The 26,132-nt window shown below is 44.9% G+C and overlaps 2 protein-coding genes across 3 annotated transcripts in view; one reads left to right on the forward strand and one right to left on the reverse strand.

Moving 5' to 3' along the window:
- Positions 1-290: 290 nt before the first annotated feature.
- On the forward strand, positions 291-20,867 carry GMCL1 (germ cell-less 1, spermatogenesis associated). The gene is made up of 14 exons (XM_087762778.1): positions 291-597; positions 1,045-1,168; positions 4,050-4,146; positions 4,988-5,085; positions 5,574-5,686; positions 6,409-6,474; positions 6,644-6,728; positions 6,961-7,051; positions 7,575-7,715; positions 12,239-12,308; positions 16,974-17,049; positions 17,923-18,068; positions 18,278-18,365; positions 19,500-20,867. Exons 1-14 carry the CDS (start codon positions 416-418, stop codon positions 19,626-19,628), a joined length of 1,506 nt encoding a protein of 501 aa, XP_087618904.1. The 5' UTR covers positions 291-415; the 3' UTR covers positions 19,629-20,867.
- A 2,704-nt stretch (positions 20,868-23,571) lies between these two features.
- The window catches only part of LOC104017587 (hexokinase-2), a 28,784-nt gene continuing 26,223 nt past the window's right edge, over positions 23,572-26,132 (reverse strand). For both annotated transcript variants that reach the window (XM_087762761.1, XM_087762762.1), the window contains exon 18: positions 23,572-25,997. In XM_087762761.1, the coding sequence (XP_087618887.1) occupies positions 25,853-25,997 (145 nt within the window). In that variant the 3' untranslated portion in view covers positions 23,572-25,852. The remainder of the gene's footprint in view (positions 25,998-26,132) is intronic.

The following is a 26,132-nucleotide window of genomic DNA, read 5'->3' on the forward strand; positions in this document are numbered from 1 at the left end:
GCGGAGCGGTTAACGGACCCCGCGTCGGGGGCAGTCACCGGGGGGAGCGGATTTGGGGGCGCACCCCGCACCCCCCGGCGGCTGCGTTCCTGCCGCCGCCCCCGCTCGCAGCTCGGTAACCCGCGCGGCTCCAGCCGGAGCCGCCGGGACGCCGCACCGGGGGCCGTCCCGCTTTTGCACGGCCGCTTTCCCCGCGGCACCGGAGGCACCCGGGCGCCGCGGCCGCTGCACCGCGCCGGCCACGTGGCCGCCCCCCGCGCACGCGCCCTCGGCCCCGCCCCGCGCAGGCGCAGAGGCGATGGCCGCCACCGGCCGCTGCTGAGGCGCCGCCGCCGTCCCCGCTCCGGCCCCGCTCCGCTCCGCTCCGCTCCGGGCGGCCCCATGAGGAGGCGGCGGCGGCGACGGCGGAGCGGCGATGGGCTCGCTGAGCAGCCGGGTGCTGAGGCGGCGGGTGGGCCTCCCGCGCGGCGACGGGGCGGCCGGGGACGGGGGCGGCCGGGGCGGCAAGAGGAAGCGCGGCGGGGCCGAGGGGCCCGGTGACAGCGACAGCGACGGCGAGGCCGAGCGGGAGGAGCGGCTCCTCAACACCCCCCGCAGGTGCGGGCGGCGGGGCGCTGCGGGCCTCGGCCGCGGGTCTGTCAGCGGGAGGGGGCGCGGGGCGGCGGGGCGAGCAGAAGGGGCTGCGCGGGGCCGAGGGGCCTGGAGGGTCGGGGCTGGGGGGGGAGGCGCTGGGGCACTCGAGGACCGAGCCCGGTCTTGAGGGGCTTGTGCGGGGGGGGGGGGGAGATGGAGGGAAGGGGGTTGTGGTGTGGGGCCGGGGGCTGCCGGGGGCAGGGCTGAGCTCCTCGTCTGCCTTGGAAAGGTCCCGGCAGCAGCTGCAGTAAATGGGAGGGGAAGGTGGCAGGGAAGTCGTGGGGGCGACGGCAGGGAGGGCGGTCAGTCCCTTACGGGCAGGAAAAAACCCTGCCCAATACTTTATCACTGGCGTTGTTTCTGTAACAGAAAAAATTGAAGGAGTGTGTCTCTGTTTGCCTTTTTGTATAGGAAAAAACTGAAAAGCACTTCTAAGTATATTTATCAGACTCTGTTTTTGAATGGGGAGAACAGCGATATCAAAATTTGTGCTCTGGGAGAGGAGTGGAACTTGCATAAGATATATTTGTGTCAGGTAAGCGGCTTCCTTCTTACTCGCAATAGAAACTGTATGTTTAATAAAAGAACATCTGGTAAATGTTAAGTGTGACTTGAGCTTTTTTCTTTTCTTTTTTTCCCTTTATATTTCTGACTTATCGCTCTTTCTGTGGATGCAAACAGTTAAACAACTTTTCTTGTGCTTTTGATAGTAATGTTAGGAAGCGTAGCTGTAGCTTCATGTTTGAAAAGTTTCTTCACTTCCGTCTCTTGCTATTTAATTTTTTTAATCTACTCGTCTTAACCTTGGCGCATCCTTTGTGAAAACAGTCCTGAAAATTGTCTTTTGATGTCCTGAGAGCACATTCTTGTCTGCTAAACCAACGGCTGAGAATCTCCCGCAATGTTAATATTATTGCAGAGCAGAGAAAGCGCTTCCAGAATGGATTTGTAAAGCACATGCTAACCCAGTTCAGTCTTACTGGTCACTGGGGCTCATGTGTAGGAACTGAAGCGAAATTGCTGGAGCTGGGTCTCTGTATTTGTTACGCAGCCTTCATCCGTGGCTGAAGGCTTTCATCCGTGGCTGAAGGCTTTCATCCGTGGCTGAAGGCTTTCATCCGTGGCTGAAGGCTTTCTTGCTGCTGCGTGAGAAAGGTAGGCACAGAAGCTCTAAAAAGGAATACATTTTAGTGTGTACCTACAAAAAAGATGCTGTTTCTACAAGCATTTTATTTTGGGCTTGTATTAAGGTGGAGTTCTTTGTGTTACTTTTTGTGTTTTGGGAGTGAAGAGGTGCGGTTATCTTTACTGTCTGTTCTCTTTATTACTTTTCCTGTGACAGAAGTGGGGAGAAACCATGGCTTTGTCTTGAAATGTCTAATTCAGTTGTGCCGTTAACTTTAAAGTGGGAGTCTAACCTTCGAAGCAATTTATTTGAAGCGAGAAGAGAAAGTAACGTCAGGTACTATACCTGAAACCACGTGTGTTTCTTTGTTAGCTGTAGTCAAAGACAAAGCAGTTTTATGTGCTGCAAGGCGAAGGTGTCGCTGTGAGGTGCTCGGCAGGTTGAATGCGGTTGCTCTGGTGTAACGCGTGGTGGTAGAAGCGAATCCTTCATTTTTTTTTGTTGTTGCGTTAAAGCCGTGATTCCAGTGCAGGCACAGCAATTAGTTGTATTGGCCGCAGTGAGGGAAATCTCATTGCTTTCTTTAGGAAAAAGCCTTTTACATGCGCTAGAACCGTTTAAAGAGCAAAAAGCAAGGGCAGGGAAGTCGTTTGTGTGTAGCCCAAGGTTGACCAGTGGCAGCCGTCTCTGGGTAGAACAGTGGGTGTGTTTGACCAGGGAGGACAGCTGGCAGACACGGCTTTAATTATCCGCTCCCTTTGACTCTCTAACAAAGGGAGGATGTGAGTGGGCTGGACAGTCAGGCTTGCGTTGCGCAGCGTAAACGGGGTGGGCACGTTGCTGGTTCGTCCTTAGGCTGGTGTTGGCGATGATGTTTTTAATCGTCGTCGTGATTCTCTTGTTGCTACGTCTCAAGTTCATGAAGCTAGTCCTTAAAACTTGGTGTGGGTTGATGACTAAAACTGAATATTAAATTGCTTCCATGGATGCTCTTTAACAGACTTTGAAAATTGCGATTTTGTTCTGTAGAAACCTTGTTGTACAAGTGATGTTCTTGTGAGATGAAATTTTGTAGTGAAGTTAACCGTTCTTGTAAGACAGGTTTCTATTTCAATTCGTGCTCTGTCATTGGAATTATGTTACTATAGGTAAAATATTTTTTGATGTTAAAAACAGCTCCCTCTCTCTTGATGAAATTATGACTCCTCCTCTGCCTTGTTGAGCAGACTATCTCGGTCCGAATGTTTCTGTTTCCCTAGTCTCTCACGTTACTGCATTTAGTTTGATAAATGACAGTAAGGTGCTGCTCTGCCCGTGAACGGCAGATCTGAGAAATGGAGGATTTCCTTTTTCTGATACTGTTTACTAAATTCTTATGAAATCGAGGAGTTGATCTACGTGGCAAAGCTAAGGCAGCCTCGCGAGGATCGGTAAGATGAATAAGGTCCTGGTTTCGAGAGCAGTGTGTTGTACATCATCATAGTTAGGGGATATGCCGAAAGTATAGAAATATTTACATAATCAAATAAAATCAAAATGGGATTTTATGTTATTTGCTGCCCTGAGTTGAAATGCTGAGTTAAGAGGTCAGGGAATATGGTGCTGTACAAATAGACTTTATTTTTTTGATCTCTCAGGTAAACTTCAGTGAGTGATAGCATCTCATAATGGGCACATCTGCTGCTGAGAAGGAAAATCATGAATCCTAGTAGAGCAGTATATTTCACTTCATTTGGATGGAAACCTATCAAATTCTAGTTTTATATGCCTTACACTTTATAATAAAAGGTATATTTACATAAATGGTGTATGTGTATGTGTCCTTGGTATGAGACTACAACCTTGTATATTAATTTGTATGTCTTGCATGCTTTTTTTTTTTCCCCTCCAATACCCAAACTGGCATTCCCTAATGCCTGCAGGATTTGTTGTCCGCCGGTAGCATTAAGGACTTAATTCTTGGACTAATTATATCCCCATTGGTGGTGTGGTTTGTAGGAAAAGAGCTTATGTGGCTTTTCTGGCCCTTTAAAGCTTCTTACTTACTCTGATTACAGACAGATAGTCCAAATTCTGTACACACGTTTTCACTTTCAGAAATAGAGCAGCTGCAATTAGCCCTTTCTCAAGTATGTCAGAATGTTTTAGCTTGTGAAAAGTTCCCTTAATACATTGTGTTCTGCGTAAAGGTAAATATTAACGATTTTTCATTCCGTGTGCTGCTTTTGACAGTTTTGATTTGAATGAAATCTCTTACTTGAGTTCTTTTTCTCTCATCTTCCCTCTGTAGTCAGGGTACTTTTCCAGTATGTTCAGTGGATCTTGGAAAGAATCTAATATGAACATCATAGAGTTGGAGATTCCTGACCAAAATATTGATATAGAAGGTAAGTGGGAACCTTTTATTTTAACGTAAACCCTGAAGGTAGAGGTTAAGTTGAACCTGACAAAAAAATAACTAAAACCACATATGTGTGTATATATATATATATTTTTTTTTAAGGAGAATTTTGATACAAATAAGTAAGAAACTTGAGAGAATGAGTTCTGTCCTCATTCAGTTTTGAGCTTAACTCGGGTCACCAGTGGAGTTAAATTCATTTTTGTACCTCTGAGTTGGGAAGCGCAGCTGAAAAGCAACCACTTGTCCTGTTGTTTCGGCATCGGGGCTCTTGAGATCAATGTGCGCAACTCTTGTGGAAACCTACGTGTTAGAGCGTGAATCACGTCTTCATCTGTCTGGTCTTGAAAAGCTACGAGTGGAGTGCTCCCAGGGGAGCAGTGCGAGTTGGCAGAATGCTTAGCTATGGTTCTGAGCACCACGCAGGGAAGAAGTAGTGTTTTTCAGCAGAGTTACAGAGAAACTTGGAACATCACGGTAATATCGCAACATTGTGCTAGTGATGAATTGCAGAGAAGGATCGTGAGGTTTAGCTTCTTTTTATCTCGTTTTACTGCTCTCCACGTTGCTCCATGGCGTGACTTGGTGGCTGGTTTAAGTTGAATATTTTGTTTGAATAGTGAAAAGGACTGTATTTTATTGCTTAATGCCATGGTTTGTGTTTTCTGTTTGTGTGTGTGCTCGGGCTGGTAAATACTAGCTTTTTACGCAGAGCAAATAAGATTGTGGAGAACGTGTGCGCTCGAGCGGTTTGGTTATCTTCAAGGATTCTTTTAGTTGTCCATGCTCAATGTCCTGCCTTTGTTTGACACTCGTGCTCTTTTCAGCTCTACAGGTGGCTTTTGGCTCACTCTATAGAGATGATGTGTTAATAAAACCCAGTCGAGTAGTTGCACTTTTAGCAGCAGCCTGCATGCTGCAGCTTGTAAGTAATAAAAATGCAATATTTTTATGCTTTCTCTTCAGATAAAGATAACAGTTCCTAATATACTCACACGCGTGTACTGTTTCACCCAGAGAAATGAATCATCTTTTCAGACTAAGTGGGAAAAACCCAAATGTAACGCGGTGGTTTTATTTAAAATTACTATGACTAAGATTCAGTTGTAATATTAAGTGCCGCTTTGAAAATCATACCTAGAAGTAGATTAAAACATGTTTTAACAGCTCCTTTGTTCTGCCCCGAGGGTAATCATTAAGCTTTTCTTTCATGTGATATATTCTTAAGAAAAGTCTTTTTTTTTCTGAGGAACATTGGTTTAAGTTTTCTGGATAGCATAGCGTAGGTCACTGTAGCACGTGTGACTTTGGTAATTGTTCAGCCATGAAAACTTGTATGAACTGCACAATTTTTGACACTTTCTGTTGGGAAATTAAAACTTTGGCTATTTGTGGGTTTTTTCTTCCCCACAGGATGGCTTAATCCAGCAATGTGGTGAAACAATGAAGGAAACCATTAACGCAAAAACTGTGTGTGGTTATTATAATTCAGCGGGGACGTACGGGTTAGACTCTGTGAAGAAAAAGTAAGAATTACTTTCTCCAAGCTGCTTTGTTCATTGCTAATTAAAAGTGTGAATTTACAAACAGTAAGATAATGCCCAAGTTAATTTTTTTTTTTTTTTAAAGCTATCTGGCTTGGGCTCTGCTTGTCCTGTTCAGGCTTCAAGTTTCTACTATAATCAGTTACCTTGAAATTGGTGTAGGTTATGGTGGATTGATCGACCTGTGCTGTGAATGAATTAATTACTACAGTATATTAGTAAAGACAATACGTTTGGTCTTCGGTGTGACAATGAAATAATACTTGTGGTCATAGACCATTTTATCGCAAAGCTGCTTTAATATTCAGAACTCGAGCTTAACTTTATCTTACTTAGGAGGGATAATTACAGATTTGGGAGCAGGATGCTGAGGTTAATGCTAACTGCTTCCCTCTGCTGTGAATTAGTGTGTTCTCAGAGCTTTTTGTGGCATTAATAGTACTTTGAATTTAGCTTTCACTGTACCCTGAAAGAAACTAAATGCAGCTTTAAAAGTTACAGAAAATTTTGGAAAGTTTTATGGTAAACTTCATGTTTTTGAAATAACTCTTTTTCATATTTTTATGCATTCATGTCTCGGGTGAAAGCAGTATTTCAAAATCATGCGGTACATAATCAGGCATTGTGAGCCTGAGCAACTGTTGCTGGAATGTTGACATATACAAGAAAAAACCAAAGGTACTAATTCCTTGCTTTTAATCTAGGTGCCTTGAATGGCTCTTGAATAACCTGATGACTCACCAGAGCGTTGAACTCTTCAAAGAACTCAGGTATTCAGGCTTCAGTTAACGTTGAGCGAAGAAGTACAATTTCTTCCAGAGTATATAGCTCGCTACAACTGACTTTCTAGGCCATTGATGGTTGCTTGTTACCTCGCTTGCTTTCTTGTTTTTGTCTATATTGTCTCATAGAACTCTTAGGAGTTTGTTTTCTTTCCAGCATAAACCTCATGAAACAGCTGATTAGCTCTTCTAACCTATTTGTAATGCAAGTGGAAATGGACGTGTATACCGCTCTCAAAAAGGTACTTCGCAAAGGGTCTGGCTGGGGCCTTATCAAGTTGAACTCCTCAGTAGTAGTTGATTTGTAACATGATGAGAATTTTAGCCTTTTTGGTATTTACTGGAAGTATTTAATAGAGTATCAGAATCTTTGTAGGAATGAATGCATTACGAAGATGTCCCTTTAATAACGCATGTATTACTTATTTGAAAACTCCTTCAATTAACTCACTAGAGTTTGTTTATTTTACCTAGTGGATGTTCCTTCAGCTAGTGCCTTCTTGGAATGGGTCTTTGAAACAACTCTTAACCGAAGCTGATGCCTGGTTTGCCAAGCGTAGGAAAGGTAGGATTAATTGGCATGGCCTTGGATTGGGGAAGGCGCGGGTTAGAAGTAAGATATGATAGTCTTCCTCCGCTTCCGAACTTTCCCGTTCGCTCTGGGAAGGCTTGCCTCTGCCAGCAGTCCCCAGCGTCAGATTCTCAACACTGATAGCTTTTTCACTGTTTTGTCCGTGTGTTTTTGAGTGAGCGCATAGCTTTTTCGCTGTTTTGTCCGCATGTTTTCAAGTGAGCAGACATGGTCACTATTTTTGCTTTGTTGCTTTTGCTATTGTTCGGTTAGGATAAGCTTTTGTTGCCTTCTCACTAGAAGGCACTAGTGTGTTTCAAAAGAGGAAAAGTTTGGTCTAACATTTCTGCTGAGAGGATTTGAATGTAAGTAACTTCTTAATTTTAGCTCCAAAAGATGATTGGCCTGTCCATAATAACTTTCTCTGATCGATAAGTTACGATGCAATCTCAAATATAAATAGGGTGTGGAAAATATTTAGGAAAACAAATTGTAACACAGGTGCTCTGTCTTGCAGATTTTGAGGATGACATTGCGTTCCTGGAATCGGAACAGGGGAATGCGTTCCTGTCAGTGTTCACACACTTGAGATTACAGTACATCATCAGTGACTTGGCATCAGCCAGAATTGTTGAGAGAGATTCCCTAATACCCTCAGGTGAGCGCGTACGCAGCCGATCAAGTTTTGCGTGCCTTTCCCAGCCTGTCCTACGCTAGAGTAATCGGGAAGATCTAGGTGCATTTACTGGTCTTACTGCTCACGTGTTTATCTCCAACATCTGAATTGTGGCAGAAGATTCAGCAGAAGTTGAATATTAAATTTCCATGCATAAAAGTCTTAAAAGATGCACACCTAGGTGTCTGAAGCATTTTGTTGATCAGTCAGTTTATCAAAATACTCTGTAACCAGTACGTAGTACATTATCAGTGTTTAAGTGGCCCCGGAGCCCCAGACTCCTTCCTTTTGGGAGAGAAAACTTGCTGGGACTCAACTGTTTTCTAGCCAGTATCTTTCTAAAAAGATCTGGGTAGATTTGATAGGATTTGGAATAATACCTGAAAAGGAAAACCTTTTCACAGCACAAGATGCTGTGAACTCTTCTCCCATCTTCAAAGGCAAGTGTTACTTACCAACAGATACTTAGGATGTTTTTGGAGGAGATAGGATATTTACATATTCCTCTCTTGTCCTTTTATTTGTATTTTGACTTGTATAAAATACATCCTCATTCTAAGTCCTGGTGGTTTTTGAAGCCCATGGAGTGAGATGCCATTTAATGTTGTTATAGAATACTGCTATTAACATCACATTATCACTGAAAAATAAAAAGCCCCATCCTCATCTTGCTGCTGAAGTCTGAGTTCACAGATAGGCTTTGTTCTTGGAAGCTGTATAAAGCTGGCTGCTGACAGATGAATAAGACTGGAAATGAGTTATCAAGTTGGGCTCTCACTTGAAAATGTTTTTCCACTGTCATTCATCTCTTATCATGTGAAACACCTGCCCCTCCTTCTTTTTCCTTTTTTTTTTTTTTTTTAATTCATTTTTATTTTCCCCCTCCCCAGAGTTAGTTGTGCTCCTTGTAACAGTGGTTGGACTTCTCATGCTCTGCCTTTGAATTTGGCGCCTGGTATCCTTGCCCCGTATTTCACCCTATTCAGTGTTCCCTTATCATAGTTAAATCTTAGCATTGAATTTTGCATTTTTAACTCTGACAGTTTTTTTTTTTTTTCCCTAGCTCTCATGTACACAGCTTTGATTTTTTTTTTTTTTAATCTGTCTACGGCATAACTACCCATTCATCTGTGTCTCTGTCATGTCCATGTATAGGTGTAACTGCCAAATGTCAATTAAGACTGCTTTTATTGAGCTGATTATCACTCTTATTTGTAACTTCTCGACAGCTGTGTTCTTGTCATCTGTCCGTACTTGTAGCCTTGGGGTTCGCTTTGGACTCTTGCCATACGTAAATATTTAACCCGTCTTTGAGTTACACTGCTGTCTTCCTCTAAAATTAAAATTATTTTTTTCATCTCTCATTGGCTTTTCCCTTCATGCCGCGATAGATGTCAAGAGAATGATGATATAATGCCAAAACAGACTTGTCGGGATATTTCCGAAAAGAAAAACTTTCCTGATTTTCCGGAATCAGGCCTGCCAGCCTGATCAAATCGTTAGATGCTTTAAAAACACTTTCCTTGCCATTAAGATGACATAGTGAGCATCGCTTTACTCAGTTTGCCTTTCTTGTACTGCTGTATCCTCTCTCTGCCAGAAATAATGGTTTAGTGGCTCTTTGTAGCTGAATGTCTGAGTAACCTCGAGCACCTCTTTCTTGCGCTTCGAAATGTGTGAAGAACGCAACTCTCAAAGCTGAATTACGACTTTCCGATGGGGGTACCTGTGGGGAGCGGGTAGGGTCCTTTCCTCACTAGAGATCCGTCAGTCTTGGGTGAAAGCGAACAATTACTGCTTAACTGTACTGGCTTTCGCTGCTCCCAGTTCTGGTTTAAATGAGTACCTTAATAGATGGAGAAGAGACTGTCTTCCGCGCCAGTTCTGACAACGCAGAATACGAAGGAACTCGGCTATCCTGTGCTCAAAAGGTCTGTTTAAAAGTGTTCTTCGAACAGCAGGTGGAGGCAGTGCATTATGGGCTGTTGCATCCAGCCAAGGTGCAGTGCAGGTGAACGGTTTGGTCGGTTATGTCCAGTAGATGGGGCAGTTTCTGACCTTGAGCAAGTGATAAAATTTTATATTACGCATAAAAGTCCCAGAAGAACAGATCTGATCTTTGATATGTGATATTTTATATGCTTAAGTGATGTATAAAGTAAATATAATCCATCTCACTTAAGACAGATGCTGGAACAGATTATAATCAAAGTGCAAAGGCATCTTCATTCTGTACTAAAAAATAAGATAACTTTGGGTCGATGACCCTTTAGATCCCTAATTTAATTATGACACAGAGAACTGTGGATTATTTCCTTGTGAAGTGGCTTTGTCAGCGTGTGAATAAGATGGTGCAAACCAGAATTTTGCCAGTACTGCCCTTGACTTTCTTCTCTTAATGTTGCTGCTGTTATCACTTACCAGAATGTGACGGGCAGCCTCTTCTGGGTGTTCTTCAGTGGATAAATTCTGTGTCTGTACTCAAAACCAGAAGCCCTCTATCTATGTGTGTCAGAGGAAAAATGTTTCTTAAATTGTTACAAGATTAATTGCAACTTTGAGGCTGCTTTGCTTGTGCTTATTGAAAAAGAACGTGTAACTTTCGCATAGTTCACAAGGTATTAGAGAGCAAAATGTTTACTTGTTTGTAGTTAAACAGTTCATAAGCTGTGATAAACGCTGAAATAGGCTTGGTTGCTTTGTAGTCGTACAGTGGGAAGGGTGGTGTGATGACAATGAGCGTGTGGTTAGTGCAGGAAGAGTATCTGATGTTTACCCTCTGCCACTGGTTATTAATTTAAAAAAGAAGAAGAAAGCTTGAATTCCAAGCGAACTGGGAGAGCAGGGAGGGAAGAAGAGCATAATGTGGAGACCTCTACAAGTGTAATGAAGTGCTGTTAGAGTTTACTACTTGATAGCCCTCGTAATCTGTTGCTATCAGTTTGTAGCCAAAAGCTGTGTTAAGATCGGGAACTTTTACTTCTCATTTTAAAGGAGGCTTAGATAAACATGGGTGGTGCACTTTCAAACAGATTACTGGCTGCCAACATCCAGTATTTGAGGCGATTGCATCGTACTTGAGAGAGTCTATAAACCTGGAAATTGCTGGGTAGTTTGTATTGTAGTGTAAGCCTCTTAGATTATTCTAGATGAAATTGTTCTCAGGGAGGTAAAGGCGGCGATCATGCTGAATAGTTGAAAGAAATGGTGTAATTATTTTTTTTTAATACCCTGTATGTGTGTAGGACCTGCAGGAGAAAACTGAGATACTGTATTAGGAGTTCACAACAGAGTCTGGTCTTGTTTGCGTAGAAAAGACGTAAGAGACAGAAATACACAATGTGTCTGTCTGTAAGCAAAGCGTTCCTTGTCACTTCCAAACACTTCCTAAACAGTATTTTCCCTCTTAATGTTTATAAATTAACAGATGAACTGCAGTTGCAATATGGCATATGAAACATATGTAGATGTACAAAAACAGAGAAAATGCTCTATCTCCTGATCTTTTTTTTTTTTTCTCCTTCTAGCACATCCATTCTCTGTTCCTTACCTGCGTAGTTTTCCTTAAATCATTTTTATGCTTTCTGTTGTACTTTGGTTAATTCCCATTTTGGTCCTGTCGCAGTCTGAATCTTAACTCTAGAGTTAGGAGGGCAAGGGCTGGTTTTAATTTTTGCATCTGGGACTTCTAAGGCGATCTCAGCACTATGATCTGCCTTCTCCCTTCTATCATCTTCATCAACTGCCTGTTTTGTTTTCGTGGTAACAGTCATTCTCACTGTTGCCATCATCCCGGTCCATTCCTCCCTAGAGTTTGTTCTCGTACGTGACCTTGCATACTTGCCCCTGTTCGTTATCTTGACTAAGAGGAACTTACATACTGTGCTTTTGGGTGTCTCTGATCCCTTTTGTGTAACTGAGTTACAAGCAATTAGTTTTTGTTCTGTTTTGGTTGCGACTCTTAAATTAATACAGCCGACAAAATCTTTATGGTGTTCTCAGAGGAAGACGTGATTTATGTTTATTCCTGGTAGGGGACAATTTCTGTTTGCTTTTACTATATCTGTGATAAGTCACTGTTTCCTTTATCCTTTGATTCTGTTTTGTTCTTGTTTAACTTGTGTAGAATTCTGTTGGGGATTCAGAAAACAGCATCTTCTCCCAAGAGCTTGTTAACAAGCTCCTTGGCTTCACAGAACTTCGTGTGCCGAGAAAATGCGTTGAGTTGCATCACTTCTGGCAATCATGAATGCTTGATAAGATGAATATAGTCATGAGTTACTTAGTTGTTGATTTTTATCTGTACCACTTCTTCTGTAGTTAAGGCCTGGAGATGAATAACACAAGTGCGTTATCAGGTGGTGGGTTTGCACAGGCCATGCAGTTAATAAGTGTAACCTTATTATTTCAATGTAATTTTATTTCTATTTTTCAAATGTTTATGAACATCCCCATTGCCAGCTCCAAAGACAACACCAAGCTTATTTATTTTTTTTTAATTTTAGAATGGCTGTCCTCTGTTTACAAACAGCAGTGGTTTGCCATGCTCAGAGCAGAACAAGACAATGATATTGGGTAGGTATATTACAGGCTTTCCTTTATTTCTTTCTTAAATTAGAAACCTTCCTCTCATATAAATTCTGACATGATTAACTGTTGGAGTTGACATTAAGAAGAGCGGGGGGAAAGCATACTTCAGTGGTTTTAAACTCTGTTGTTCTCTGTGGAGCCGTCTGTTCCCTTGGGCTGGCTCATCTCCTGTCCTTCAAACAGTAGAACTCTAGAAAACTCGTATAATGGGACCAGAGGTGAACGCTGGGGAGGGGTGTTCGGTACTTTCTTTTATGTTGGTTAATGCTTCTCACGGGTACTTTGCCTTGAAATATGTGTTGAGGCTGTGGAAGAGTAACTTATTAGCCTTCCGTTTTAAGGACGATTTTAGGAAAAGTACTGCAGATGGAGAAGAAGCCTTTTCTGTCCTGCTTCCTTCCTCCCTGGGCTAGGTGGGCAAGAGGCTGTGGTGCGGTGTAACTAACTGTATTGGTGTAGAAGGCAATTCATTATTTGTTGTTTATGCAGGGATAACTGTGCGCTAACCTTTGTTCCTGCCTCTCCCATCCCAGCCTCCCAGGCAGCGAGCGAAGGCCCAGCACCCAGCAGGGCTTGGCATCCTGTGACCTGTTTGCCTCATTCCCTTCTAATTTCACAGCCTTTCCCCCACCCCGTGTTTATGTTTGATAGCTCTCTTCACTGCCGGCACCTCCAGCTTTTCCCAGGCAGTGCATCCTTCTCCACTGCTGAGACCCTCTTCTCTCCGTAATCCTCCTGTTTTATATCCCGTCTTTTCTCCTTCCCAGACCATGTGCTGCACTGTGTTGGCATTGCATTGCCATTGAGGAAATTCCGTGACGACTGCCACGTTTCTGTGCCCTTCCGAAGATTTGCATGTAGCTGTACTTTGTGTAACTGCTGTCGGTGCGTGTAATGCGTAGCTGGGTTTCTTGAGCCTGTGCCTGCCAAGGGTGGTCAGCGGTGGTGGCTTGGGCAGCGAGGCATGTTGATTTAACATGTGTTACATGTACGTGTGTGATCACAAATGGTTCCCCTTCCTTTTGCTTGCTTTTTGCCACGTTGCATTGAGCCAGGTCCCCTGATCTCTTTCTGAATACTGAAACTGTGGCAAAATGCAACTGGGGGAGTTGTTCCTGCCTTTGTCTTCTCTCCTAGCCCTTGGTGTGCTGTGTGGAGAATAAGTGTCAGGTCAGGAAGCTGCAAAATGTTTGTTACGTTTCAAAAAGCAATAAACCAACTTCTTTATTTTCTTCCATCAGTTCTGTTAGCCCAGCATTTCCCGTTCTGAAGATGAGCATGTTTAATTGCAATGGTAGGCTTAGTTCATTAATTGCAATCTGAAAAGCGTAAGAAGGACTGTCCTGATTTGAACCAAAGGCCAAGCAGTCTGCAGCAGCATTCAGAAGTAGAGAGTTACAGATCTCCCCTCTTCCTTTAAAGTGAAGAGTGAGTGTTCTCTTGATGTGCTTCTCTGTAGTTAAGGATTTCCCACCTGGAGGTGTTGGCTGGATCGTTATTGAACGACCAACGACCAATAGACCCGTTCTTAAATACGTACAGTTCTGTTTTGAAACAGCTTATGCTTTAGCCCCAGCACCCTGTGGCGGTGGCTTCCGTGGCTTGATTGTGTTTATATAGGAAATATTTCCTTAATTACTTCCTTTTGATGCTGTCATGTAATAGTGTAGAAAATCCCCAAAACTCTGACTTTGGTCTTAAGAAGATCTTTAAGAAGTGGTTCTCTTTGACAGTAGCAGTGCTTTAGGAAATGGTAGAGGTAAGGTACGTAATTGTGAATCTCACCATTTCAGCTCCTAAAGATTAATGTTGTGTGGTCATAGCTTGTTCCTGATACTATTGTTTTCTTGGGAAGGCTTTTCTTGTAATGCTGTCATTGGTGTATCTAGCAGTAGACGAAAGTACATTGTGCGTTACCTTCTAGCTCGTTTGGGAACCACAGTTAATATGAAAGTGAGTATTAATGTAGTCATCGAAATTCTGACACAAGATAAGACCGTGTATTTGCTTATTTTTGATGTCTTTTGGTAGCTCACTGTAATGCAGTGAGAGGATTTTAATTGTCAGCCATCAAATATACATGCTTCTGAAAAAGTGAGCTCTCGTACAGAACTGAAGTGAAGATGATGGGGATCACACCAGCTTTTAAATTGAGCAACTTTCATGTTCAACTACAGTGCTGATGATCTCAGTGCCTCTTGGAATGAGCAGAGTATTTTTCCGTGGTTTTCTTGCTTGTCTGGTTTTCTCTTTTGCAGTACGGGATTTTTTTTTTTTTTTTTTACGACAGCTAAAACTGAAAATCTCGGGCAGAGGAAGTTTTACTTAGCGGTAGACCACTGTTTGCCCAAATCTCCTCTTCTGGCATTCGTTGCCAAGGTCTCTCATTAACGGCAATGGTAAGAATTGGGTGAGATGTAGTGTTTCTTCTCAATATGTCTTAGCTTCTGACTTCAGTAGTTTACAAACGTAATGGTTCACGGTGGCATCCAGGTTACTGTTTGTTTAATAGCCAATAATGGACTAATTGTCTTGGAACAGGGTGTTCTCTGGAGGTGTGTGGGAGGCGGATGGGGGGGGTGCGCGCATGCGTGGAGTGCTTCCCCGTGGCTGTACGCTGCTCAGTTACAGCGTCGCGATTCCATAGCGCGCAATCTCTGAGAAGATAAATGTTATTTGAAGTCTTGAGATCGCTTCTCTGTCTTCTGCTGGCAAGCTGTAGTGCCCCCCTGCAGCGAGCTGCCTGTGGTTCATAACTCGTGTCTTAGAGGAACAGTTGCATGTCGTCCCTTCTGTATTAAACGTTTTTGACGTTCAACCAACCTGTAGCGGAAAGAAGAGAATTAAGGTTTTATAAGACCATCCTTCTACCCAGTTCTGCTGTCCTTCCTCTGACGCTTACTGCCTGCATCAGTATCTTAACACATCTTTTCCCGTAGAGATAAGGGTGCAAGCTTAGTAAGCTGAACGGAATGTGAAGTCTGACTCCCAGTGAGCTGAAGTACGGCTCTATTTTCATATCCCACCTGGTGCATAGCATAATTGTACCTGCTTATTCTAGGACTGCCAACATGGAAATTACATTGCTTTGAAATGTGTGATGTGGTTTGCTCTTTTGATAACTTTAGAGAGGAGAAGAAAATGCTTCTCTTCTACTTTATGTAGTTTGCATTTAAAAGGACTAAACATTTTATTCACTCTTCAGAATTTGAGAATTTTTTAGCGTAATACGGGAGTTTGTGACTTTGAACTGTAGCTGCTCAAGGTTTACTTGTGCTAAAGTGGATCACTTTTCTTTTAATTAAGCATTTGTTCTGTGGCAGATGCAAGACAGATCTTTCAAGCCCAGGACTGGAATCGTTTCTACTCTAATAGTCTCTTTGGCAGTGTTTAAGAACGAAATAGAATAACTCGACTGTTCACTAAGCATGTGGTAGGCCAGTGTAAGTGGTTTGAGCTGGAAGTTTTGCATCTTCTGAGGCTGCTCGAGGAATTGAGAGGGGGGAATACTAATGTCTGTCTGAACATTATGTACTAATGTTTGTGAAATTTGTCACTAATTAAACAGAAATAAATCTTTTATCATCATTACTGAATTTAGGTCAGCTCCATAACCAGTTCAGCTAGAAGATGTGGAAAAAGCACACGGGAGGTCCTTGGATGAATTTGGTTAGCATGATTAGCTTATTTGCTTAACTTATTCATAAAATACTTAATCTTCCAGGATTGGTTTTTACAGAAACGGGGCAAAAAGCCCACAGACTGGGTTGGTTTGTAAGAGCTGTAGTCGCAAGTTCTCGTGGTGTGCGTACAGTAAGAAGAGAACATATGCTGCGTTTCTTCTTGCTTACGTAGCTTGAAGTATGTTGTTTGATATTGTGGGTTTATAATGTAACTTCCGTGTGGGGGTTGCCTTTTATTGTGTTTTCTAATACTCTCTTGAAGCGTTTGTCCTCAGTGTAACTCAAAGACTTTCTGGCAATGGTTGCTTATTTGGTTAATGATGTAATCGTGTCTAAAGTTAAGTGAGTAGCATACCTCTGGAAAACTAGGACTGATTTTACTTACGCTGGCTGTGCAAGATTTTTCTACGTGTTGAAGCGCCAGTGGAAACTGCTGGGTGAAACAAGTTCACGTTGGTATAGGATGACAGAATCAAGAGGCTTGTGGCACTGTGATCGCTGTGGGTAAACTTTTTTTAGACAAGTTGCATAACCAGCTGCTTGAGAAATCTTTCACAGTGTTTCTGTGGGTGCTGCTATTCTGCAGAGTCCTGCAGCTGTTCTGAGCAGTACCGCTCACTTATCTTCGTGCCTAGCAAGGCAGACTGCTGCGTTTCAAAAGGACTTGGTTTTTTTAGGAGGATTGCAGAATGTACGTCACTGCAACAGCTGTTATTTTCTGATCCGGAAAGGTTCTGTAAAAGTCCTACCTGACTCAGGTTTATATTGCAGTTTTGTAGAGTAGGTGGATGTTCATGGGATAATTTGGGTTGGAAGGGATCCTGGGAGGTCATCTACTCTATAACCTCTGCTCAAAGAAGGGTCGGTTGTGTGGTCAGACCAGTTTACTCAAGTCTGTTCATCTTTCCCACGTTAAAGTACTGTACAAAGCTGTTTAAGTGTCCTTAAAGCTGCCCTTTTTTTGTAGGCCTCAAGAAATAAATAAAGAGGAACTGGAAGGAAACAGCATGAGGTGTGGTCGAAAACTTGCAAAGGATGGTGATGTAAGTATGGCATGTGGCTAGGCCTGTGCATAGCTGACATGTCTTAGACATGTTAGGTATTTTCAAAACATGTAGGTCTTAATTGTCAAACTGCATCAAAAAGATGTAATGGAGATGGTACAGTAAAGAAATGATTTTGTGCTCCCTAGAAGGATGAAAACGCTTGCTGTCTTTGCGATGAATAAGGAATTAGTGTTTAATTGTGCTCTTGCACTGCAAGCAAGCCCATGCTTGGAAAAACTTTTAGTGTGTGAAAGGAGGGAATGTAGCCATGACGTATCGTTTGAGACTTGTAAAATATACGCAGTTAAAATATAGCTCTGATCACTGAGGTCTTCTCTTTTTAACTGGAAGAGGGAGCTTTCTAGATAAAATGTGTAATAGCCACAGCCAGACCCCCCGTGTGTCCGCATACGGATATGTGTCTCCAGGTAGCGGGGCTTGTGAAAAATACAGGAAACATGAATTTTTTTTCCCACTGAAGTCGCTCAACATAAGGATGTTGTACTCCAAGGAGTGCTTTAAGCATGAATGAGATGTGTAATTAAGTGCTACTCAGAAATACAGCACCAGTTACCAGAATGCAGAAGTCATTTTAGATCCACTCGTGTTAAATGTAGTTTTGTGTGTTTGGAAGGCAGCTCGTCCCATGTAGTCATCTGTCTGCAAAGGCTGGCCGCCAAAGTGAGCGGTTGCCTACCAAGATGTCTTACGCTTCAAATGGGTGCTGGCAAGGATCCTTGAATCCACCGTACGTCTCTGTAGCTGAGAATCCCATTCCCAGGTCTGATTTGTTGGAGAAGTGGCACTTAGCGTTCGTGTTGTAGCCAACACTCAGACTGCTTTGTTTGTTTTTTACCTTGCGTTCTTCAGTACTGCTGGCGGTGGACGGGGTTCAACTTTGGCTTTGACCTTCTTGTTACTTATACAAATCGCTACATCATTTTCAAACGGAATACGCTGAACCAGCCATGCAGTGGATCAGTCAGTCTGCAGCCTCGGAGAAACATAGCCTTCAGGTAAACAACAACCAAGAAGGCAGACCCCGTGGTGTATGCTAGAATGTCTTACCGTAACTAAGTCTTTCCATCTATGCTTGCATTAAATTTTGTTGCCACCAAGTTAGTTATGTTTGAAAATATTATTCTGTCTCCTTGGGAGAAACTCTTTGTGCTGGAAAAACTAAGTTCTGGGAGACTAAGTAATTTAATTGCTGTTATATCCCTAGGTTACGTCTAGCCTCTTTTGATAGCAGTGGGAAAATTATTTGCAGTAGAACAACAGGATATCAGATCCTAACCCTTGAGAAGGACCAGGTATGTTTGTGGATTTTTGAGCTGTTGAACTTGAGCTGTGGAGTCCAAGGCATGAAAAAAATGCTGAGAAGTCAACAATGCTTTTGAAGAGGAGTTGTTCTTCTTGTTTTCATTGCTTGTGTGGAATTTCAAGTGTTCCTTTTAGAGGCAGTGGAAGATTAAGCCACTTTGTGAAGTGTAACTCCAGTAGGATAGGTGGATTTCATTAGTGTTGATAATAGTGACGTTAGTTCCCATGGTGCTGCTGCAGCTGTCCGCTGTTAGCGTAGTGTTCTGTGGGACGGCTGCTTGCTTTCCCAGACTTCCAACACCGGTGAGATTACCCTTCTGAATAACATGTCCATCAGGCTCCTGCTTATTTAGAGGCCAGCTTGGAGTTTGTTTGAAGACTCCCTTGTATCGTAAGCTGAAGAGTTAAAAGAACGTCTGCATATTGTTCAAGGGTGGTATTTATTACTCTGCTAAAAAAAAATTAAAAGCCTCAGAGAGGAGTGGAGTTTTCTTAAGAGAATGTGCCCATTTCCACCCATCTGTGACAGCGGAATTTAGTTAGGAATGTGGAAGACTTGATCATTAAGTTTCTTAAATCGTAATCAGCAGTGATAGGTAGATGATGAGTACGTAGAAAACTTTTTCTCGTACCAGCCATCCTTACTGTAGGATAAAGTTTTATTTTCGCTGCCCCAAAACCAGTTCCTAGAGTAAAACTGGAAAATTCCTACCAACAAACAGTAATTTGCTTTAAAGTATAGACTATTATGGATTGCCTGGCTGGTTAAATCTCCTGAAACTGGTTGTGGTAGAAAAGTCTCCCTTTCTCTCCAGCGTGCTTGAAGGTAAAGTTTGCTCAGCCATTTCGTACAGTTCTGTGATCTTTTGATGCAGAAGGTTGGCAGCACCGGGTCAAAGGGTTATAAGCATTTTGAGAGTATCTTATCATGTTAATATTGTAAAACATCTGCTTAAGGTGAAGGTGAATTCCTATCTTGGGGGGGGGGGTTATCTTCTGCTTTTTAATATATAGCAATGAAAATGTATGGGACGCCTGTTAGGATCCATCTTGTGTGCTTTTTGATGTACTTCCCTCTAACGGCATCGCTTACTGTGCAGCTGTCCACTGTGTTTGCTTTACAGGAGCAGGTAGTAATGAACCTGGACAGCAGACTCCTGATCTTCCCACTCTATATCTGCTGCAACTTCTTGTACACCTCGCCAGAGAAGAAGACTGACAGCGAGGCGCTGCTAGATAATTCGGAAACCTGAGACCTCTTCAGTGGAATATAGTAGCACTTCTGTAACTCCGTACGCCTGCTTTAAGTTAAATGCCCTGCTGACGCACAGAGCTTTGACAACAAAAAAGGCCTTACGCTGTAGCAAATATATATATGGCCTTAGTATACTCCTATGCATATCTGAAGAGAATATCAGAAATTAGATAGGCCAAAACTAGTTATCCCATACTTTTTTTTCTGTTCTGCGTCTTCAGACAGCAGCCATTCCGTGTTTGAGAAATGTTACTCTTTTATTTTTTCTGGGTGAAAACTGAGCCAAATTGGAAATAGGGAGTTTGCGTGAATGACATCTTACAAACTTACCTGTCAGGTTCTGAGCACGCATTGTAGGACGCGTGTGTTTTGTTAGCGTGGTTTTGGGGTTTTTTTAATAACTGATCTGTAAGTACCAGATCCATGTTCTGCTTACTTTTGTGGTCCTTTTCCATTAGGGCCAAATACATCTGTGTAACTGTTGCCTGTCAACTTTTGTTAGTTATTTAACTGTACAGACGCCCAAACCTGCTTGTTTTTAAGCCTTTATCGCATCTCATACACATACATTTCTTTCTTGTTCTTGGGCTTTTTTAACGTTGCAGAAAATATTTATGTTTTTTTTTTTAGCACGTGAATTTGCTCATAAGGATGCTTGTAAGTGAATTATTTTTTTCCACGTACTGAAAATACTCTAATGTACTAACTGTCATTTGAGTCTGTTATACAGCAGCGGCTTTCAGCTAGGACTCTACTGAATGCTTACTATACTCACATGAACCAAATACCAGTTTTTAAACATTGTTTTTTGTGACTTGTTTTAACTGTTACATTGGGAATATATCCCCTTTTAGCTCAGGAACTTGTGACCTTTGAGTGCCTTTTGAGTCGTGTGTGTCAACACAAACTTCCCATCAGTTAAGCAAGGTCACAGGATCCAAAGTAAGAGCTGGGAACAAGGGATTCCTTTTCAGTTGGTTTGAGGAACGAGTCGAGTGCAAGAGGTACGCCACATTCATTCTTTGTGTCTGTTGGGTTTTACGTTTGTCTGTTGCAATTTTGAATTCTTACCGCAGATTTTTGGATTCAGAGTGGGAATTTTGCCTCTTTAGTAGCCTATTTTTTTAATGTTGTCAGAAAAGTATAAAACCATTTGTACTTTATAACAAGGATGAAAATGCGTTAGGCAAGATGGAAAAACATGGCAACTTGTCAATAAATGGTTTCCAGTGGAATACTCGCCAGCGTCTCTCCTTTTCTGCCGTGAATAGCTTTTTCTGCACCTCTGTTAGCCTTGCGTCGTGTCATGCTTCTTTGGAAGCAGAAAGCAGAAGCGTTTTAAGGCGTTCATCTGCTACAGCATCGAAGTTGGTATTTAGATACTTAAGCAAGCAGTTTTTCTTTTTTCCACTAGAAGTACCAAGACTTGAAAACTGTCATTGATTAAGTGGAAAGAAATACGGGCTGCTTGTTAATGGCAGAACAGGTACGTGAAAATACCTGGGGTTTATGTAATGCCAGGGTTGAAATCTAAGCTTTGGTGGTGGGTTGAGCTGCCGCAGGGCTCCCGCTTCGTGCCGAGGGCTGAGCACCTCCCGTTTGGGTCCAGATCCTGCTCTGCCCTTGCCCCCGCTGGCTCCCAGGGCCACCCCCAGCCCCTGCTCGCCCCGGACAAGCCACTGCTGCATGCAAACGCCACCCTGCAGCGTGCTGAGGATGTGGGATGTGGAGCAAGCGCTGGCATGAAACTCATCTTGATACTTTTTTTTTCCCCAGACGTTAACGACGCCTTCCCTTGACCTGTGCGTGTCCTGGCCCCACCTGTGCCCTCCCGTGCCCTCCCTCGCCCTCCTGGTTGTGGAGGGACTGTCAGTGCCAAGAGATCCCTTCCCAGCTTTGGTCCTTGTTCCCAGGGGCCAGGATCGGGGATTCGGGATGGGGCCGGTGGTGCGGGTGCCCTTCCTAAGGGATTGCTAAGGAGTGGCTCGGTGCAGGAGTGAGAGGAGCACAGAAACCCAAACACGTCACAACTTACCCCAGAAAATGGGTGGTTGGGTTTTTTTTCTCTCTTTATTTGTCGCTGACTCGGAGCAGCAATCGCGGCAAAGGGGAGCTGAGAAGCACGCTACCACACTCAGGCAAACGGTAGGAAAAGTACAAAAATAAGGAGGCTGGTATATAATATAATCGCAGTCGATTTCTAAAAATAAATACTGTAAACACAAAACAACAACATCAGGTGAATCTACAGTCGCTCATTTCTGCTAGCAGCTGAACAGTCTTTGGCTTTATTTAACTCCCCCTGCCCCGCGCGGAGCCAACACCCACATCAAGATGCATTTTCTTTGCTTCAGGCCAGAAAGACTCCAGGCTCAGGGTAAATGACTTGACTCTTTCTTACTCCCGACTGCCTCAGGACCAGGAGTCGCCTCTTTTGCCTCAGCGACCGCTCTTCTGCCAGAGCAAGCAAAACGATCTGTGGAAAGCCGGTGTTTTCCCCTCTGTCTGCGGGCGGGGACTGCGGCGAGGCGGGGTCCCAGGTCGTTTGGCTGCTGTTTTGCCCCTCGCCACCCGTTGCGTGGGGACTTGTGGGTTTCGTCACCGTTTTACACGGGTCCCCGCTCCCCTCCCGCGCCCTGGGCCTTTTCACTCTCGTATCTCTGGATTGCCTGATGGGAGCCGGGGCGGCACGGGGGCCCCACGCTCTCGCGGGTCAGGCTACCTCCGAGCTGCTTCCAGGCCAGAGATCTGCGTGTCTCGGGCTCCTCACGCATCTCGGGTGACTGAATATGATGCTTCTTCCCAGGCGCCCTTTGCCTCCAAGAAGGGAAGAGGCAAATTCCTCTTGCAAGGCTCAATAATTTGCTGCTTGTATAGATATATATCTATTTAGAAAAAGCAGGAACAATAAAATCCTGTCCAAAGTACCAAGGAGAAGTGCCAGGGAGGAAAGGTCAGTGTCTCCAGCGCAGCAGCTGACAGCGAAGACCCTGTTCTGCTGCCGGCGTGGCCGGAGGACGTGCCAGCACGACACCGGGAGTGCAAAGAAAATGCATCCTAACGGGAACAACCAAGCAAAACAAAAGCCGTCCTCAACCCACAAAGCAGTGCTGCTTCCCGGAGGAAAGAGGCAGAGGGAGCAAGTCAGGTGGATCAGTCTGCGTCTCTCCCTATGCGTAACAGGTTTGATCTTCCCTTCATACCAATAGTCACCATTTAATCTTCCCTTCTTCATTTCAAACACGTTCACCTAACGCCCCACGGCGACGTTCTGGTGCGAGGTTACAGTCCCGCTGAAGTCACAATCAGACTGTACAGCGAACATCTCTGGCGCTCATCCCCTTTGAGGCAAAAAGGAGCGCAAACTTCTCCCAGGGTTTAATAAAAACCTTTCTTGGGGCCAAGGGCGTACCTGCGGTCACGGGTTAGCGCGGGTAACGCTTCCAGTACCGCTTTTTAACGGGGAACGTTTCAGACCCTGCTTTGTTCCGAGTCAAAGCAAAGGGCAAGCAAAAGCTTTTGGGCTGTACGGGTGCCTCGCGGATGCCCGGGCGGGTGTCCCTCCGACCACGCCAGCCGGAATCCCTCCCTGACCGCGCAGAGCGTTTACATCCGTGTCCTCGAGCGTCGGCGCGTGGCTCCCTCGCGTTGCCCGCCCCAGACCAGGGGCTGCGGGCCAGACCAACAGCCGCCGCCGCCGCGCCAGCCAGCTCCTGCTGCCCTGCCGTCCCCTGCTCGGGAGCAGAGAAAGCCGAGCTCCGGGCTCGCCCTTCCCGCCGCCGCAGAGCCGGGAGGTCGGGGCTGCCCCAGCGTCCTAGTCTTTCCCACTCTCCCCCCAAAACTACGCTTGTATAGAATTTAGCTCGCTAACTGATGAAGACGCTACGTATTTCAAAAGGGGTACAGCTGGATAAGAGCTTAAAAATACAGCCGCTAACGCAACCTGCTGCACGGTGCAGCAGGTAAAAACGTTCCTGGTTTCATTTTTCCGTAGGCAAAATGCCGGTCTTCTCGGGAAAGAATCACACACAACTGCTTGGTGCCAGAGTAGAGGATTTCTGTGTCATCTTTCAAAAATTTATTTAGCATCTTCTAAAATTTCCACTAAACTTGGTTTCTTACATCATTTCTATACACAGTCAGATTTTACTTGTTATAATTGTCTTGAGGCTTATAAAAAAATAAGCATTTAAAATGCCCAAAGAATAATTTTGCTTTAAAATTGTGCTATTGAGCTTGACCCCCAACATAGAAGAGAGACTTTTGGTAATGAGGTTCCCCCAAGCAGTATAAAAATATACACAAAAATAGACAAAAACTCTATCCTCCGAACTGAAGGTCTGTTTGTGGGAATTATTAATGATTATTTTGTTTATACATCACTATAATTTCATTATCTTCCGCTAAATATTTACACAAACATACCCGCCCCCGTCTGCGCGCCTCTGCTCGCTCGGGCAGAGAACCGCAGCCTTGAGTTCACCCGGAGCCTTCTCTCTTGGCAAAAACGAATCGCCGCCTTTCCCCGTGGCACACGGAGCGACGCTACGGGCACACGCGTCCCCGGCAGCGCTCGCGGGCAGCCCTGAGGGCGCCGAATGGCAATGAGGCGACACCAGTTACTGCCGCCAACCCCATCGAAGGGATTGAGGTTGCCCTGGCCGGCGCCTCGCTGCGAGCCCGCCTGTGCCCGTGCCGAGCGTCCGTCGGTCCGGGACGGTGGCGTGAGGGCTCCGGGCTGGGACGCGGGGCCCTGCGGAGCCCGGGGCCGTTTTGCCACGCGCTGCGATGGGCTGGGAAGCGACGGGAGCGCAGCGGGCTGGGGAGGGCGGGGGGCGACATAAAGCCTCTCCTTAGGGGACGGCCAGCCTGCTGCGGCAAGCTTCACCGGGCGCCCCGCCGCTCCCCGTGCGCCGCGTCCCCGGCCTGCTGGTCTCCCTTTTGGTCTGGTGACAAACTCAGAAGGCCCAAACCTCTTGTACAACCATCCTCAGGAATTTGGGTCCCTCTCTCCAGTCTACCCCAGGAAAAATTTAAATTAAAAAAATAACACAAGAAAAAAAAAGAAAATAAGCACTCTGTACCACTCTTAGAGGACATTAAAAGGTGAAGTCAAACCTAATCAATATAACCCCACCGAAACTATGTACATTAAAAGACGTAAGATCTCCCGAAGCATAAATATACAGTGTATAAATCCAGGTGTCACCTAAGAGACTGAAGACGCAGAACTATTTCACAGACAAAAAGCAAACCAAACTCGCCACGCCGAGCGCAGACGCACGGCCACGCAGACGCACGGCCACGCCACTCGGGGTGCGCATTTGAGGGAAGAGAGCGGCCCGGCTGGGCGGTGGCTCCTCGCACCCGCAGATGCGCCGGGGAAGGGTGCTAGTGGTTTCCAGGGGGTGTAACACAACCCTACGTACATGCCACGTTCCTACACTCTATTTAGGGTGCGGGTGAGAGGTCGGGAAATGGGATTAGACCCTGAGTCCCCAATTATTTCCAGGCACGTGCTCTGCTGGAGCAGTCAAAGGGGCGCCTCCAACGTGGCTCCAGCAGGTTCTTTAACATTGCTGACCAACAGAGATACTTGGTATCTCCCAGTGCAGACCCGGAACGCGCCGGCTGAAGTTCTGCACCCTGTGCTTTAAGAGTTACCATGACTTTCATGGAAATAACACAGCCTTGATCAGGGTAAAAGCCTAATGGAGGTCTTTAGCCCAATCTTAAAGAGGTTTGCTTTCTACAGCACGGACACGCTACGGCTACGACATAAATAAATAGGTACCAGTTACCGTAAAGTGACGATGCAGTGTCTTAATTATTCTAGCATTATCCTGCCTGCTGTTAGGGAAGACGTGAGAGCGGCTAGGAGGCGTGGGGAGGAGAGCTGGTGTTTGACGTCGGCTGCAAGTGGAACAGGTCCAGCTCTAACTGGAAATGTAGGTAGACAGCCAAAAGACACTTTTAGCTTTACTTGATACGCGGTTTTATAGCAAGCAATAAAACTCCTAAGACAACTCTTTACACAAAGCACACAGCATCTCCAGTCCCACTCGCTGGTGGCATCTCAAGAGAACAAGTAAAGCTAAGAGTCTGCTTGCACGGGGGGGCCGTGTGTGTGTGTGTGTGTGTGTGTGCGTGCAGGGAGGGGGGACGGGGTGGGGAAACGTCCTGTGTTGCTGAAACCAAGCTCTTCGGCAAACCTCCTTCCTTCTACCGCTGGCCGGCCTCCCGGATCCGGCAGGCCACCGCCGTGATGAGCGCCGCGCCCTTGCCGCTGCCGTCTTCCGACTGGAGGAAGGTCACTTCGCACTTTGGAGACAACTGCTTCACGGTTTCGCGCATGACGGTGGAGAAGCTGCGGGGCACAGGGGAGGAAGGAAGAGACGCGGGTTTACCTTCCCTTGGGCTGAAGGTGCTGGCCCCACAGGGAACAAACCAGTACACACCGACCACCACAGCTGCCGTCAGGGGCACCCCAGGCAGCGCCACA

This window comes from Nipponia nippon, unplaced genomic scaffold (genome assembly GCF_047370975.1).
Source record: "Nipponia nippon isolate SJK-2023a ecotype South Korea unplaced genomic scaffold, ASM4737097v1 scaffold_27, whole genome shotgun sequence".
NCBI lineage: Eukaryota > Metazoa > Chordata > Aves > Pelecaniformes > Threskiornithidae > Nipponia > Nipponia nippon.